General features: G+C 38.0%; 1 protein-coding gene across 2 annotated transcripts in view; it reads right to left on the minus strand.

Moving 5' to 3' along the window:
- Positions 1-19,177, minus strand: part of MSR1 (macrophage scavenger receptor 1) — a 75,640-nt gene that overhangs the window by 20,689 nt on the left and 35,774 nt on the right. Inside the window, exons 8-9 of one of the 2 annotated variants that reach the window (XM_013004090.2) lie at positions 18,953-19,006; positions 15,630-16,889 (exon numbers count right to left, since the gene is read on the minus strand). In XM_013004090.2, coding sequence (XP_012859544.1) covers positions 16,870-16,889; positions 18,953-19,006 — 74 coding nt within the window. In that variant the 3' untranslated portion in view covers positions 15,630-16,869. Of the gene's footprint in view, positions 1-15,629; positions 16,890-18,952; positions 19,007-19,177 lie in introns of those variants that run through there. The other variant, XM_004696175.2, reaches the window with a different exon arrangement.

The raw sequence follows: 19,177 nt of genomic DNA on the forward strand, positions 1-19,177 counted from the left end.
ACTCCGGCCTTATTCACCCTTCAGGTCTAGAGTGAAGCTCCTCTCTATGTTAGCATTATCAAGCATTTAAGATAAAAACAAAAACCAAAAAACCCAGCATTTACCCAAAGGGAAGGTTCAGAGGGTTAAGAAAGAAGTAAGAATGGAAATCGGCAAGACAGGGATGAAGTGGGATAATTGATAGTTCATTGAAGGCACTGCATTCAGTGGGTTGAAGTAAACTATGTATGAATTATTGAATGTAGAACTGTTTTTCTACTCTGTAAGCCGTCACCTAATTCACAAAGTTGGTTTTTGTTTGTTTTAAGGTTTACAGTCTTGGTACAGTTGTACTCTGCCCTATAGAGTCACAGAGCAGGACTTAGCAAATCTGATCCCTGAGCCACTTCTGGCCTGCTACCTATTCCTCAAATGCAGTGTGAGTAGACTGCAGCCGCTCTTTAGTTTAGGCATTATCTCTGGCTGTTTTCCAGCTACAACTGCAGAGTTATAAAACAAACAAAGAAATAAAGTAACTGTGACAAAATGAAATAAAATGCAAAGCAAACATAGTAACTATCTGATCTTTTAATTTTCCAACCCCAAGTAGTAAAACCCAACAGATTAAGATGATAGTAAATTTGAATAGGGAAATTCCTGTCAAGTGACCCCTGCAACCAAGAAAGTCATCCTCAATCTCTGCTGTACTTCTTCAGCCTAATTCTTTTAGAAATTCTACCCTACATGTGTCACACCGTCCTAATAGGCTTGATCTCTAAAATATGTGGGGCTTTCCTCCTTGGCTAAAATGCTCCCGTCTCTCTTTCCCCACACCTCTTATTTCTCCACCCTAATCCTGGGTATGGGCATTTCCCCATGTAAGTTCTGGTAGCACTAATGGCCTACACTTCCTGAATCACTCCTTAAAATGTACTTTACAGCACTTGGCAAAATGCCTCGGACTCATTCGAAGAACATGTTTGGAATCAAAAGATAGTGGATAGTTGGATGTTTATCCAACTTGTTTATCTTCAAGCCGTTAAGACCCCAGAAACTTTATCTTTTGATAGCTGCAACCATCAGCTTTCTTCACCACAATTTGTTTATGCACCTGCTTTGTGTTCAGTGATCATGTCGGGAAGGTGAGCATCATGGAGTGCCAGTTTAATAGAACAAAGTGTTCTTGCATTGAGGAAGTACTTGAGTGGAGGCTCAATGTCTTTCTGCTACCTTAAAAAATGAGGAGCTGATACCAAGGCCTCAAGCAGAAAGAATGATGAGGGCAACAAATATACAAATGTGCTTGACACAGTGGATGTATGTATGGATTGTGATGAGTTGTATGCGCCCCCAATAAAATGATTTTTTAGAAAAGAATATCATTCAGTGATCAAAAGACAAGCTGTATTAGGTAAATCTGCTGTACAAGACCTCTGTAGTGTATTGAAAGGCAAGGATGTTTCTTTGAGGACTAAGGTGTGCCTGACCCAAAGCATGGTAGTTTCAGTTGCTTCATATACATGTGAATGTTGGACATTGAATAAATGAGACCAAAGAAGAATCTATGCATTTGAATTGCGGTGCTGGAGACAATTTTTGAAAGTACCACAGAATTCTAAAAGGAAAAATGATGTCTTGGAAGAAGTATGGTTAAAGTGCTTCTTAGAGGCAAGGATGGGAAGAGTTCATCTTACGTACATGCTTTGCACATGTTGTCATGAGAGACCAGTCCTTAGAAAAGGTCACAAGGAAGCAATGAGTCAGCCAGGTGCAGCATAGCACTGACAGAACACACAACATTCTTCTAGTTCTTTAATGCTTCCTTCCCCACCCCCCACTATCATGACTCCAGTTCCACCTTACAAATCTGGCTAGACCAGAGCATGTACACTGGTAAAGATAAGAGCTCTTGACACATAGAATCCAGGACAGATAAATCCCTCAGGAACAGTAATGGGAATAGTGATACCTTGAGGGTAGGGGGGAGGTGGGGAGAGAAGAGGGAAAAATGGTAAACTGACTACAATGATTGACTGATCCACATATAAACCGCCGCCTCCTACAACCAGGGGGTTGAAGGGAGACAGTGGACAGTGTAAGATATAAAAATAATAATAATCTATCGGGTTCACAAGGATGGGAGGTTGGGAGGGAGGGAAAAAGAGGAGCTGATACCAAGGGCTCGAGCAGAAAGAAAATGTTTTGAAAATGATGATGGCAACATATGTATAAATGTGTTTGATACAATTGATGTGTGGATTGTTATAAGAGCTGTAAGAGCCCCCAATAAAATGTAAGACTCATGTTAAAAAGAATTATGAAACTAAAAGTCAATTCAATTTACAATGAGCAATGTAATTGCTTCAAAAATGAGACTATTTTTATCCACTTGACAGGCCTATTTCCCCCCATGGACAATCTGCATGAGAAACCAAATCAAAATCATGGAATTATTCATTTAATTAATTTATTAATTTACAATGAAACTAGCAATGAGATTTTGCCTCTCCAGGCCTAACCAGGCTCTGGTTAACAACTTTTTCTTTCTGTACATTAAAATACATTTATTCAGGTTAAGTGTTCTGAAAGATCTCAGTTCATAAAGCTTAACTTTATAAAGACTATTGCTATTCTTATAGTTCTTTCCTAATTTTGAAGGTAGACATATACATATTCTAGATCTACACTTGTTGAGTAGTTTATAAAATAAAAAATATATACAAAGTATTAAAAATAACTCATTCATTTTTATATAACCATAGACACCAAAGGCAAATTACATAAGACCGATAATTTGCAAAAGAAGAGAAAGATTTGTAACAGAATCTCAGAACATTATTCCAAATAAAATATGGAAAATGGCCATTTTGGATGGTCATTTTTGTGTTGCTTTTTTGAAGGAATAAACTGAAATAAGAAAGCAAACTAGAAATATTCCAAATTTCTCAGAATATAAAAAGTTAAACAATTCCCAATATATACATTTCATAAATAATTTTAGTGATATTGAACTGAAAAATCACTTTGTATACCATCAGTCTGTCAGTATGTCACCGTGTGGTGGCTTACGAAGTCCTGTGGTGGTGGAAGCTATGACAGTAGTATTTCAAATACGAGAAAGGTCATCCAAGGTGAACAGGCTTCAGCAGGTTTTCTAGACTATGAACAGAACTACAAGGAAAAGACAGGCTGTCCCCTTCTGAGGAATGAGCCATTGGAAACCTCAAAAATAGCAGCTGAATATTGTCCGATATAGTTCTGACTGAGCTCTTCAGGTGGAAGGCACTTAAAATATGACTGAAGAAAGAAAAGCTTTCTCGAGGAGAGTTGACCATCATGATTTGTATGGAATAAAGCTTTCTGGACTTTCATTTGATGATGAGGACAACTGAAAATGAGACCAATCCGCCACAAACAGCTACTAATATCCAGAACTTGACATGTATAGATCTAGGAAAGTGGGTGTCATTACAGGTAAAATGGAACACATAAAGATAGATATGATAGGCATTACTGGCATCGAGTCAATTCTGACTCATAGTGACCTCACAGGACAGGGTAGCCTACCCTTGTGGGTTGCTGAGACTGTGAATCTTTATGCGAGTCGAGAGCCTCTTCTTTCTTCTGCTGAACAGGTGGTCATTTGGAGCTGCTTATCTTGAGGTTAAGAGCCCATTGAGTAACCCACTAATCCACCAGGGCTCTAACTTCCACATTAGCACCCTGGAATGTCCTAGTATTGGACATTGTCAATAAGAAAAATCTTATGTGTTACTAATCTGGGGAATGACATATTGAAGAAGAGTAGATCGGCATTCATCAGATGACCCTTTCAGGACCAGCGGTGAGAGTGGTGATACCAGGAGGGTGGAGGGAAGATGGGGTAGAAAGGGAGAACCGATTGTAAGGATCTACATATAACCTGCTCCCTGGCATGGAAAAGTTGGAAACTAAGAAGAAGGAATAGTACTTGGAAAATATAGTTTGTGTGATAGAAATGAAGCTGGAGATCACGTGACAGATTTTTGCAAGACCAACTACTTGTTCATAGGAAATGTGATTTTTAAATAACACTGAAGACAACTGTACACATGGACTCCTCCAGATGAAATACACAGATATCAAATTGACTACTTCTGTGGGAAGACATGGAGAAGTACAATATTAGCAGTGAAAACCAGGCTAGGGGCTGATTGTGGAATAGACCATCAAGTACTCAAACGTATGTTCAGGTTGAAGCGGAAGAAAACTGTAGAAATCCACAGGACAAAAATACAACGTTAAGCCTGTCCTACCTGAATTTTGAGAACATCTCAAGAACAGATTTGATACCTTGAACACTAATGACAGAGACCTAATGAGATTTGGGGGCCATCGAGAATATCATTCACGAGGAAAGCAAAAGATCATTGTAAAGACAGGCAGAGGGAGATTAAAGTGGATGTTAAGGGAGACTCTGAAAGTCGCTCTTCATCATACAACTACTGCCGTAAATGGAACAAAGGATGAAGTCAAAGAGCTGACTAGACTGTTTTAAAGGGCACCTGGAAAAGACAAAGCCGATATCACACTGAAGTGTGCAAATACGTAGAGTTAGGAAACCAAGAAGGAAGAAGAACACGTTCAAGATAGCTTCCATTTCAAGAACTCAAGAAACAATCCAAGCCTCAAGTTGCAATATTGAAAAATCCCATGGGCAAAATATTGAATTATGCAGGAAGCAACAAAGGAAGATGGGAAGAACACAGAGTCACTGTACCAAAAAGAACCGATCAATATTCTACCACTTCAGGAGGTAGCAAATGAGCAAGAAGCAATGGTCTTGAAGGAAGAAGGGCAAGATGCATTGAAAGCATTAGCCAAAAATAAGACTCCTGGAATTGATGGGCTAACCAGTTGAAATGTTTCAGCAAGCTGATGAAGCGCTGGAAACAAGTACTCTTCTGTGCTGGGAAATTTGGAAGACAACCTCTTAAGCAACTGACTGCAAGAGATCCATATTTGTAACCATTCAAAGAGAGGTGACCCAACAGATCGCTCAAATTATCGAACAACGTCTTTGATATCATATGCCAGTGAATGTTGCTGAAGATCATGCAACAAAAGTTGTGGTAGTTTATTGGCAGGTAGCCTGCCAGAGGTTCAGGCTGGAATCAGAAGAGGGTGTGAAACAAGGGCTCTAATTGCTGTTGTCACAGACCGATCTTGGCTAAAAGCAGACAATACCAGAAATATATTTACTTGTGTTTTATTGACGATGCCAAGGCATCTAATTGTGTGCATACTAACAAGCCATGGATAGCCTAAAGAAGAATGGGAATCCCAGAACACTTCATTGGCAGAACTTGTGCACGGACCAAAGGCAATTGTGGGAACAGAACAAGGATATGCAGATGATCCAACCTTGCATGCTGAATGTGAGGAGGACTTGAAGCACTTGTTGATGAAGATCAAGGATTTCAGCCTTGAGTATGGATTACAACTCAATGTAAAGGAGACCCAATCCTCACAACTGAAGCAATAGGTAACATCAAGTTAAATGAAGAAATATTTAGAGTTGTCAAGAATTTTGTCATCTTTGATCCTCAATAATGTCATGGAAGCAAATGAAGCATTGGGTAAAGCTCCTGAGTAAAAATTCTTTAAATTGTGGAAGAGCAAAGGTGTCACTTTGAGGATTAAGGTGGTGCATCTGACCCAAGCAAAGTCTTTTCAGTGACCTTATTAGTGAGATAATGAATAAAGAAAAGGGAAGCTGAAGCATCACGTTTGAATTGTTGTGCTGGCGAAAAATACTGAAGTACCCATGGATTTTCAGAAGAACAAACAAATCTGTCTTGTAGAAGCATCAATCGAGTGCTTCTTTCAAACAAGGATGGGGAGACATTGTCCCACATTTTTTGGACGTTTTCAGGAGAGACCAGTCCCTGGAAAAGGATATCATGCTTGGTAAATTATAAAGGAAACAAAAATGTGGAAGACTCTCAAGGAGAAGAATCAAAACAGTGGCTGTGTGGCTTCGACAATTGGCTCCCACGTAACTACAGTTGTGAGCTGAGCGCAGGTCCAGGCAGGATTAGTTCTCTTGTACACAGGGCCACGAGGCACTGGAACCAACACAAGAGCATCTAACAACAAGAACAGCAATTTTGTGGAGCAAAGATGTGGCCGTCCACTTGAGTTGCTAGCCACAACATTGGCAATTCAAACCCACCAGCTGTTTTCTAAGAAAAAGATAAAATTGTCTGGTGCTGTAAAGATTTATACAGTGGGAAATAAAGCATTGCTATGAGTCATAATCAACTCGACAGCAGTAGGTTCTGTTGTTGCTGCTGCTGTTTGGGGGTGAGGTGTAACACGGTTTCCTTTGGAGCAACCAGCCACTCCTCAGGAGAAAAGTGAGGCTTTCTACTCCTGCAAAAAGGTACCATCTCAGAAACCCACCGAGGCAGCTGGGGTCACTATCAGTAGCAATCACCTCCATAGTAGTGAGTTTGGAATTTTTAATTAAAATCCCCCCACCCCAAAATGTTTGCTATATAAAAGGACTATAAATCAGTACTAAAATATCTTTACGATAATGTCCTATGTGGAATAGAAATCAACTGTAAGATTTTGAACCCATGCTCTTTAATTATATGACTTAAAAAGATAAGGTTAATTTAGCTAAAATACATTTTTGGCTAGATAGTCACTAAAATCTTTAATGATATACTTGATCTCTGACGCACAAAGCAGTGAACTAGGGAAACTCAAGGAGTGAGCAAGTGGAGTACTTGTCTAATGCCACTTACGGAGCCCTGGTGGCACCACGGTGACTCATGGGCTAACCAGCACATCAGCAGTTTGAAACCGTTAACACAATGCTAACTTAACACAAATTAATACCACATTTTGGTTACATGTACAAATATATAATAATATATGAAAACTTTAGTGGAAAGGAAAATAAGAACCCCAGGTTAAACCAAAAGGAATAATGTAGGTAATAATAGAACTTGAATTAAATAAAACATTTTATTTATAAAAAATAGACCTGTAGTCCACATGCTTAAATGTCTATAACTTTAAAATCCAGTAGTATATTTGATGATTCAGTTGCTCTTATATTGTTCTGTTTTTCTTTTCTTTATGGCTGAAATACAATTTATTTAAAGGAGAAAATAATTATGTTCATTGACAGCAGTTTTACTAGAGCCATACATGTTTCTTAAATCAATTGCAAAGCCACTATATTTAAAAATATTTATTTAAATACTAGGAAAAGGATATACTACTGTCAACTCTAACAAACAGATAATTTTTAATTGGAAAAAACAAATCAGGAGCGATATGAATATTAGGGTCTTCTTTGTATGTTTTCATTGCTGTATAAAGGAAAAAGAGAGCTAAAGGTAAAAAGATTATTTTTTAGGGTAAATATTTGATTCAGTTAACCTTGTATTGGTTATCTCAAGGTCATTTTGGGAAAGTTCCATTTATGGTAATAGGGTGTTATTAAGTTGATTGTAATAATAGCTATTATATTTGAGTTTTTGATGTAACAAGGAATGAACAGAAACAGACACAAAAAATATCAGTTAGTAGTCTGCCTGAGAAGTCCTCAGATCATGGAAAAATTATTCTTTGAAATAAAACTGATTTTTAAAATTTAAGATGGCTCTGTCAGTGTGGTAATTCAGATAGGAGCTGTTTGGTGACACAGTGTTTACTTTTTCTGGAAAATCATGTCCCACATGTTGAATCTGACTCTGGAAGTGAAGGAGGGGAGGGCTTGTGGACACCCTGGGCCAGGATAATGAAGAGGAAACAGGAGGGACACCTTTCAGTGACGACATGGTGAGAAGTTGAGAATATCAGTGATGAACATTTAGTGTGGAAGCAGAGTAATTTCAAACAGTTAAGTGTAATGATCAGTTCTAAAGTTGTACACTCCTCTGCTTTGACAATCCTGTAATTCCCAAATCTTCAGTAAAGCTTTCTTAGATCTCCAAGTGCAGCCAGACTTACTCAAATGAAAGGAAGAGATATCGTCACGATTGTCAGAGCCTAGTGTCGGGGAGAGACGGCAGCAGCAAGATAGGTGGAAAGATTGACGATATTTGAGTAAGGATATGTTGCAGATGATAACTCCTCTGTGTTTTCATTAAATTATAGAAGAGCGGGCACTCGGACTGCCTTAGAACAACAAATTGATCTCAAATAATTTTATTTCAACAATAAAGATCAATCTGACCCCCAAGACTAGAAGATAGAGGAACATCAAATTGAGTATGGAATATATTGATGGCATTGGAAATTATTCTAGTGCCAAATTTGACCCAGAACTGAACCAACTACTTAACAACTGAAATAATAGGAATCTATTTCTTCAAAATAAGCTGTAATAAGTCTCAGAGATATTCTGTAACTTAACTTACATAAGACAAAATAATTTTTTCAAAATGTAGAATAAAATATTTTCTGTATTTGCTATGTCAGTTTTTTCAATTAAAACGTCAGATAAGATGTGGGAATGTAAATATGGACAATGAAACTACTGTGTTAAAAAGAATACCTCACTAGCCACTGGTTGTAGAGATTAGCTCACAGACATGTAATGGTTTAGGACATATCTACGTGGATACCCCCCAAGATAATAGCACGTGGGGAAGGGCACCTTCTCTTTCTTCCTAGGAAGCTGGAGAATCCAACTCCTCATCAGCTCAAGGCCTATTCACAAAGCAGAAGTCAGACATGCCTTTACCTCCCATCTTCCTTAACCCTGTGCTGATACCCGACGTGCCTTCCAAGGCACTCTGTTTCGCTGCTGTACTCTAGAATCCATTGTAACGGCCACACAGCACTCACACACAATGCTTGTGATCATGAGGATTTACTAAGGAAGTTAAAAAGGTACCACGCATCAGAATCAGAAAATAGGTACAGATGCAGTCCTCTTGTCCACAGCAGTGCCTCTTGTCTCTCGTGCTAACAGCCATGTGTTCTGGTCTAGTCCTTAGCCTTTCAGCCTCATGATCCCTTGGCCCTTGCCTGCTTCTGTGATCAGGAAACCCAACCACGGTTCTGCCCAAGGTCTTGTTGTTGCAGACTCTGATGCTTCTGAGCCCTTTGCCAATTCAGGTAGACATTTCTCGTAGGTTCCACCGGTAGTTCTTCTTTCTTGATGATCTCAGGATTTCCTAATTTTGCTTCTGAAATGGCTTTCTTATACAGATAGGAATAGCAAAACTGACCAATCCCCCTTGTTAGTATTTCACATACCCTAATTTCACGGTCCCACCAAGTCATTTGGTAGAAGCCATAAAGACATGGACAGAGAGTCATCTTTAACCAATTTCATTTAACCATACCCACATCTACTAACATAATAGGCTAAGAACTTCCTTTTTGTGTTTTGTAAATAATATTTTGTGTCCTGATTATTTTCCAATAAAAAGACAAATTGTATATCTCTGTGGGTATAAACTGGAGAATACAATCTTTTCCTTTAAGTTCTCATATATATGCAAACCTTAGACAATGAATAAGCAAGACCCAAGAAAAATTGATGCCTTTGGATTATGATATTAGCAAACAGTTCTGAATATACTAAAAGAATGTTCCAATCTGTCTTAGAATGCTCCTCAGAAGTAAGCATGGAAGACTTCCTCTCATGTGCTTCTTTACGGATTAGTCCCTGAAGACGCACGTCATGCTTGATAGAGCAAAAAGATCCATGGAAAAGATCGGCCCAGTGGTGCAGCAATGGACTCAAATATAGCAACACTTAGTGGATGGTGCAAGATGAGACAGTGTTTTGTTTTATTGTAAACAGAGTCCGTGTAAGTGGGAACCAATTCTCTGCTACCTAAGAACATAAACAGGAACTAAGCAGCCACACCTGTTGTGCAGTGATTTCATAGCTTCAAAATCCTCTCTTTTCCAAATAGGGTCACTTTAAAACAGAAATTCCTACTATAAAGTCTTAAATTATTTTTATTAAAAAATTAGAGAATTATATATAAAGTACCCATTTGATGCCTCAAAGAGTGTAGTCCTAGGTGTTGATGGTTAAGTATTCAGCTGCTAATCAAGAGGTCAGGAGTTGGAACATACAAACCCCTCTGTAGAGCAGCACACTGAGACTGCAGTCTGCTCCGGTGACAGTGCACTGCCTGGGAAACCGTCTGCGGAAGTGCTACTCTGTCCAAAAGTTTGCTGACTGGAATAGATAGGACAGCAATGTGTTTGTGTGCTTGTTTGTTTTAGAAGGCTAAGTACATTAATAGTAATTTGTTTACTTAACTACCAGCTTAGTACCTAGCGACACTGTAATGATAGATGTCCTAGGTGGGTAACCTTAGGGAGAGGAATTAATTTCTCACAAAACCAAGGCCGCAGTCATGTCGATGTGTTCTGTGAGCCTCTGTGCTAGTTTCTGTGGACTGCTGACAACCCTTGGTATTCCTTTGTTTATAGACAATCGCCACATGACATTTGCTTCCCTTCTGTGTATCACTTCATATATTCTGCTCTTTTTATAAAACACCACTCAAAAATGATAGGGTTTAGAATCCACCCTACTCTAGGAACACCTTAAAAAAATCTGCTCCAAACAGTGATATTTTACAGGTTCCAAAGTTATGACTGGAACATAAAATTTTAAAGGAGACAATGCAACCCATAGCAGCCGCTCTCTGTGATAAACATATGAATACATTGCCTATGATTTGGGGATGAAAAGTGTTTCTGGGTGCAGGTGTGTGGTGGTTAATAGGACAAAATGAAAGCAAATCTAACAGGAGAGAGGTTAGCACAAAGGATATTTGTGAATAGAACAGATACATAATTTAAATAAAAACAGTTATGGATAATAAATAAGGAGCCATGTGGATTTTCAGTGAGAAGTTATACATAATGGTGATTCATATTCAATTAGAGAGGCTGTGTTTTAAAATGTCTAGGAAATAAAAACTTAGAATTGCACTTTTGGAAGCAGGGAGCTTTTCACTGCACGGAATAACCCACACTGCTGTTATGTTGGATGTTAGGTACTTGGTTTCAACTCGAAGCACTTCTGTGGACAGCAGAATGCAACACGCCCCTCGCCCCCCACACACCATCATTATCACCACTGCAATATTTGCATCTACTGTGGCAGTCATCATTGCCAATCCATCTATTTGAAGGTTATTCTCTTTTGGTTTTTAATGTCCTCCTAATTTACTAAGCATGATGTCCTTCTTCAGCTACTGGTCCTTCCTGATAACATGTTCAAAGCACTGAGAGAAAGTAGTTCCCTCTAATGACTAATATCCCAGAGGTTGCTGAGATTCAAGCATTCTAGTTTAAAATGTATCAAGCAAGATAACAAAGTGTTATAGGGAATGCAACAGGGGTGGGGAGTGGGTGCTCAGGAGGGAACAGGGACTTTAGGAGTAAATAATGAAGGGGGTGGGGAGGGAGAACAGATGGTGATTGCCCAACTCATTTTAAAGATGATTTAACTATGGGGTGGGGGTGGGGGGAAATGCTCTCAGACAGATGTGGTGCCGATTGTACAATTTCCCTTGATATGATTGAACGATTGAACTATTCATGTATGACATCTAAGTTGTGTGCTCATCAAATGGTTGGAAGAAAAACAAAGACTGCAAGAGAACCCTCGAATCAGAGTCAAGGTGGCACTCGCAGGGAGTGTAAAAATTCTGGATTGAAGTCATACTACTTAAAACATTTTTCGTGATCCGCCCAAGTACTAACAAGCTAACTGTGGGCTTCTAGGGAAGTTGGTCTTGAGATTCAGATTGTAGGACTGTACATCTTCAGAGATGCCACGGAGGGGAGGGCAGCTATTAGGTTTAGAACCTGCCCTCAGAAGGTACTTTGCTATGAAATAATAAAGTATGTTTCCTTTGTGCAAGAGTACATTTTCAGAACAGAATAGAAAACCAGGACTCCTTTCTCTGAAGAGGGTCATCAGAGGTTGTGACTAGTGATAAGGGACATATAGAGTCTCTCTACTCCATCTGCGTTTCCTGCACATCACTGAATGAATTCCAATTTCACCAGTGAAAGAAACCTAGCTGGAGGCATATAGAATTATCCCTTCTAGTTGGCTCTGGGGAGAATTAGACTGTGGAAGTTAGGTGGGATTGGAATTAAACAGTGAAGTTCCTAACAATAGGATGACTTGCTTATTTTAAGCTGTATTTCATTTAACAATATATTAGCTAGGCACACTGTTGAAGAACATATCTATTATATAAATGGAGTAACATTGGATTTTTAGCAAGAGTTTGTGGAATTACAAGCCTTAAATACCACATAACTGTCACAAATGAATGTCATCAAGTTAAGTTACCTAGAGTCATCATTTCTCAAGGATACGCTAACTCCCACTGAGTGCTACCGGGATGAAAAATAAATACATTTTGGTGTTAAAAACAGAGATATGATAAAGAAGAGAGACATCAAATAAAAGAAGACATCAAAGCAGCCAAATTATATTGAAAAATGTGAAAACTGAGCCAGTTACTGGAACAAAGGTTGAATATTAACAGGTAGCGTCTTCCCCTGGTGCACATAAATACCTCTCATTAGTGATAATGGATACTGTGAGCACACCAGAAAGAATATGTTTCTTAGTAATGTACTTTGGGGAGAGACTGGAAGTAATAACTAGAGTAGTATATGAAGGTGGAACTGTAAACAAATAAAGATTAATTGAGAATGATTTTTAGAATTTGATCTAATGGAAGTCATCCATTAAGAACTTTATCTCCTTAGGGTCTTCAAATTATTAGTCCTACCCAAGAAAACAAGCTGCTCATTACAAATCTCTCTTTATCGCCCCTCACATACTTCTCCCATGGATTTGTGCTTTATGTATAACAATACTAATATTAGAATCCCTGGTGGTAGAATGGGGTAAGCATTGAGTTGTTAGACCTGAAGCTGGTTGTTCAAATCCTCTAGGAACTATATGGTAGAACAATAGGGCTTTCTGCCCCTGAAAATATTTACAACCATTGAAACCTTATGGGATAATATTGCCCTGCCCTGGTAAGCACTAGACTTTTAACCACAAGGTCAGCTGTTGAAATTCCCCCCAGGCACTCAGTAGGAAAAGGGTGAAACTTTCTGCTCCTATAAGGGTTTACAGTTTCAGAAATCTTATAAAAATAAGTTTGCATGGCTTGGTATTGACTCAATGGCAGTAGGTTGGTTGGGTTCGGGTTCATTATGAGACTTTTGCATGGATTCTTCATCACAAACATGGCCCTGGAAGACAGACAGATCTAACTGTGCATTTCTGCTCTCTCACTGATGGCAGTAAGCTTCAGTGTCTAGTCTGTAATATAGGAATAATAGTGCCAACCCTAACTGGGTTAGTTGTCAGATTAGAAGAAACAATAATACACCGAAAATGCTTAGCAGTCAGGAAGTGTTCTCTAAATGGCCAGTACTATGATAATCTAGTACTGGGGGAGAAAGGGCTGTACTTTGATCAATTGAATGCTTTGGGAAAAAACCAAAACTCATTTAAGATTGAGTTGAATCCTCAATAGAAAACAGATGAAGAAAAGCTTGCTTTTCAAATGACCGTATGCTTTTCAAATATTTGCTCTAAATTCACATCTCATTGAGCATGATCGAAGTTCAAAAAGATAGAAAAATGAACCAGACTTTGGTAGCTGGAACATTGAAGACCAGTTGTACACTTAGTGTTCAGTGACATAGTAGGCATTCCTTAGCTTGACTCAAACACTCAAGATAGGATGAGAATACAGGAGGCAAATAGCTCTGACCAGCATTTAAGTTCAACACAGACATAGTTTGTCTTCAATAATGTGTACAGATGATTAGAACTGGCACTCATTTGTGCCTTTGAACTGAATCTTCAACATCCTTCTTGTCTAACAAGAGAAAGAGGCCCTTCCTTCCCTCACATGGAAAGTTCAGATTACTATTCTATATATTTAACCATTTATTTGCAATCTGGGATGCCAAATGAATTATTAATTGAACGTCTAAGGACCTATCTCTGGGATAAGGGTCGTTCTGAGATCAATATGGACTGGTGATCAAACAGCAGGTTCTATAAGTTTGGCCTATCCTCAACTGCTGAACAATTGTAAGGACTAGGATAGGAAGTCATATCAATTGAAAACCAGGCAAAGAGATCCAAATTATTTCTGGTTATTTGCTTTAACTGAGTAATTCCTAAACCAAAAAACCAAGCCCACTGCTATCAAGTTGGTTCTGATTCATAGTGACCCTTTGGGACAAAGTAGAACTTCCTTGTGGATTTTCAAACTTATACAGAGCTTTGACTTCCTCCTGCCGAGTGACTGGTGGGCTTGAACTTCTGGCTTTATGGTTAGCAGCCCAAAATGTAATTGATGAAGCACAAGGCCTCTTTAAAGTGTTGAAAAGCAAGGCTGCTAACTTTGAGGACTATAGTGTGCCTGACCTAAGCTACGGATTTTCAGTCACCTCATATGCATGCTAAAGTTGGCCATTTAATGAGGAAAACCAAAGGAAATCCCATGCATTTGAATTATGGTGTTGGTGAAGAATCTTGAAAATACCATGGACTGCCAAAAGGACAAACAGATCTGTCTTGTAAGAAGCACAGCCAGAATGCTCCTTGGATGTAAGGATGGTGAGACCTCAGCTCATGTACTTGAACATGTCAGAATAACCAGTCCCTAGAGAAAGACATTATTCTTGGTAAAGCAGAGGGTCAGTGAAAAAGAGGAAGACCCTCAACAAGACGAATTGACACAGTGGCTTCATCGATGGGCTCAAACTTAAGAACACTTGTGAGGATGACAAAGGACCAGGCAGTGTTCTGTGCTGATGGTCATTGGGGTGTAGAAGTCAGAATCGGTACCTAGCAACAACAAATATTTCTGCCCGCCTCCTTGGTGGCCCACATGTTTAACATGAGGAGTAGCTATCTGAAAGGCCCAGTGGCCTGAAGAACTACTTCCAAAAATAACACACTGAAAGCCTTATAGGGTAAAAGTCTATTTTTATGTCTATGAGGTTAGTAGGAATTAGGACCCACTCCATGGCAGTTGTTCAATTACTTTATTTCTTCTTTAAAAAAAGAAAAAGAAAGTTGTCAGTTTGCTAATACTGAGGACTCTCATTTAAACGACTGGCTGAGATACTCTCCTCTTTTTCTTTTTTCATTGACATTTTGATATTCGGCTGGAATAGTCTAAGAGTATCACTGACAACTCTAATTTGTTCGAACTCTTCTTAGAGCTTTCTCATCGGCAATATTTTGGGCTCCTGTTTTGTCCTTCGGAGCCGAGACTCTTGTTTTATTAGTCTGACATTTTGTTCTGACCTCTCTTGACGGCTTCTGGCCCCTGGCATACACTCTGCTTAGTCTCTCCTTTTATTTATAACTTTTGCTCTTCTGTTCAGCTCAGACTAACTCGCCGATTTGCGTTCTGGTCACACTCGCATGGCTCTATCTAATGTAAAGTCTTATCTTATTCTCTAGCACCTCTCTTTTTGCCCATGGCACTTATTTGGCTTCTTGCATGTTCATGCTGCTTTTACTCCTGTACTGATTGTATATTTAAAATATCTGCAATGTGCCAGTGAGGAAGAGCAGTTGTAGTTCAAAGAGAACACTGTGAACCATGTCTGATGCATTTAAAGCACTTTATGATTTTACAGAGCATCTTTACACACAATACCTTATTTGATCCTCACAACAGCCCTGTGAGGTAGGTGTGAAGATGTCCATTTTACCAGGGAAGGAACAGAAACAGTGAGCTACAGATAGACATACTGCTGAGAATTCTACTAGAACTTATATGAACTGAGGGATATATATTAAAATGCAAAGAAAGGAGAGCTATGAAAAATTTGGCTTGTTAATCAGTAGAGAGGCTCTCAGAAACAAGGAATCTCACACTTTTCTATTCTTTTTGTTGTTGTCGGTTTTGTTTTCCTTTGTATACCATTGTTCCTTTCTTCACTACACAAGGCTCCAGACTCTATATTGACGAGGTAAAATACAAAGAATTTTTTATATTTCCATAATCCAGACATTTTGCTTGAAATGACCAGGTAATTTAGGAGGAAAAAAGATTTAGTTTAGCTTCAATGTGTTAAATATATTATCCAAGCTCCATCTCTGCCCTTTTAGAGGTTGGAGGAAAATACTGTATAATATGGAGAATAAGACATGAAGGTAAAATAAGTCAAAATAAACTTTCTTAATATCCTAAGGAATTAAATCTGTATCTCCTCTGAATAACTATTTTCTTATACTTCACCCTGTATAGCTTTGCTGTGGTACAATTACTCATTTACTTGTCTATATTTCGATGGATGATTGGCTCTGTAGGACTACAAATGATGTTTACCTTCTTAGTTCCAGTAGGTCCACAATGGAAATATCTTGATTAGTTGAATAAATCATTTTTATGTCATTCCTATGCCTAATGTTCTAAATATAAAGAAACCACATACAATCAATAACCATGAAGTTTCTCCTAAAACCAGTGTGTTACTAGTTGAATAAATGGGAGAGGGCTCTTGTTCTATAATCTGGAACTGGTTGTAGCAGTCTGCCAGCCAGTTCATTGAAGGCATCCAGGGTAGGTGTACTGGGGGATGGTGGTAGGTTTGGGGTACTGGAGTCAGAAGAGAGATGGACATGAGAGCAGAGGCCCAAACATCACCAAGGACCAGGAGAGGATGCCATGCAGAGCCGAAAAAGACGGGAACCAAGGTCACTTGGTGGAGTCAGAAAGGGATCTTGGAAGTCAGTTGTGCTGATGATTTGTCCAGAGATGAAGGGTCTTTTATTGAGATGGTAGCAGAAGGTGTCCTACCCAACCCATCTGATCTTAAAAGGGTCCTGCCCTAATATGATCAGAGAAGTTGTACTGGTCCTGATACATATATAAAAGAGGAAATCAATGATTATTTTTATTATATTTAATTGTTGATTCAAAATATTAAAAACATTGCATTTTACATTAAGATATTTAAAATCAATTAAAACATGTAAATTTTTATTCTTTATTAAAAGTTATGTAGTTATTATATATAATTTTTCACATATCAGGATTAATTGATGATCATAGTGATCCAATCATTATCATATGGAATATATTGGCACAACTTTTTGGAGTCATTTGGAAAAACGTACACAATTTTAAAACATAGATAATACCTGAACTATTAATTTTACTTTGAACAATATTTCTATTAAAAATATTCCCAGAAGATCCTATGTGAAGATATTTGATATTGTTAAAGTCAAATCAAACTATACAAAAATCACCCATGACTAGGGAATTGAATGGCTATAGTAACTATGCTATAACTATATAATGAGAGATAATGTGTAACCATTGAATATATGTACTAAATTGGTATTATTGGCATAGTACCAAGGAAAAAGACAACCACACATAGAATCCTTTCTCTTTTTCAAACATTATAGATTTTTATAGAGGGAGTTGAACACTATATACAAATACACACAGAAATATATGTTTTGTTGCTGTTTCAAAGAGAGTATGTACACACACTCCAAAATATCTTGAATATAAAACATTTCTGAGCATATTTGAAAAAAAAGTTGTTCAAAGTGACTGATGACCTCAGGTAGCAGAAGCTAGTTTGAATTCTCAACTGTCAATTGTTCTCTTATTTGTGAAACTTGAACAGCATTAATGTTAAGAAACTCGGGAAAATTCTAAGAAAAGGAGGTGAAAGATAAAGAAGAAAAGACAAAGATGGAGGGAGATGAACATGAAGATAGATAAGAGAGAATTACAAGAGGAGCCCAACTTAAAACAAAGGTGATAAAGAGAAATGGGAATAAATGAACACAAGCAAAAGTGACCACACTGAAGAATGAACAGCCAAAGGAAGATATGCTAACATTCTCATTATCCTAATATGTTAATAATAGTCATCATTATCATTGCTGAATAATGGGAAAGCTCTCTGAGATGACTCACATTTTGTATAATATCCTTTGTTGTTTACTTTGTGGCAAGCACACATATGCGATAGCTGCTGAAAGCATCCCTAACAGCTGGTATTTCCAACAATTATATTAATTGTCAATGTGCTAAAGTAGGAAAAAGAGTATATTTTTAAGACTATGATTATGATTACAAATGGTAACTTTTTAGACAGGAAGTTTTTATCCTAAAGGTATACCTACAAGGTACACCTTCGTGGTAAAGATGCTGACCACTGGGCTGAGGTGTGCATAGCTTCTATTGGGCAAACAAGTGAAGGGCCTTTGACATTGAAGATTATTATTTTTATAATCATTGTTTTTATAATCCTTCCAATGTATTGATGTAGATTTGGTCGAGGCACACAACTGATGGAAGTGCAAACTGAAGATATCTCATGTCACAATTTCTAAAACGCAATTTACAGGTTACCTATATCACAGTATGAGGTTTCATGAGAAATTTCTAGCAAAATTTTGAACCTCTAGGACAGAAAATATCAATTTTTCAAGTTTTTTATAACACAAAACAAAATAATATTCAGCCATCAATAAATTAATCTGGAAGGAGGGAACCCAACTAGCCAGATTCATATATTTGAGGTCTCAGTTATTTCAGTTAGTTGGTAAGACAGAAGTAATTGTTTCAGTTCATAAGATGGATTTTTCTTCAGTGGATTGGAATTGGCTTGAAAATTATATAATAATCTATGTGAATTTTTAGAAAATAATGTTCATCACTGAGACAAAATACAACTGGGTAAAGAGGTTCAATGTGTATTATTTATTCGATTTGTTTTACTACAATTCATATGTTTTATCTTGGAGAAAACTGTGGCTGGCTTCCATCCACACTTCACTGATCAATGCTAATGTTTTCCACACTTGCCTCCTGTTCAGGCCCTTTTAACCAACACAGAGTCAATGCTGCCCTATCAAAACTCAGGGACATGCAGAAAATAAGACCCATGAACTTACTTTGCATGCTTCCACTTCCTTTTTCTCCTTTCTGGCCTTTACGTCCAGGAAAACCTTACGAAAGAAATAGAGGCATATTTATTTATTTATTTATTTATTTTTAATTAATCAATTTATTGGGGCTCATACAATTTATCACAATACATAGATCAATTGTGTAAAGCACATCTATACATTTGTTGCCCTCATCATTCCCAAAATTCTCTTGCCTCTTGGGTTCCCGGA

This window comes from Echinops telfairi, unplaced genomic scaffold (assembly GCF_000313985.2).
Source record: "Echinops telfairi isolate 266 unplaced genomic scaffold, ASM31398v2 ScPeMD7_9;HRSCAF=40, whole genome shotgun sequence".
In the NCBI taxonomy this organism is placed as follows: domain Eukaryota; kingdom Metazoa; phylum Chordata; class Mammalia; order Afrosoricida; family Tenrecidae; genus Echinops; species Echinops telfairi.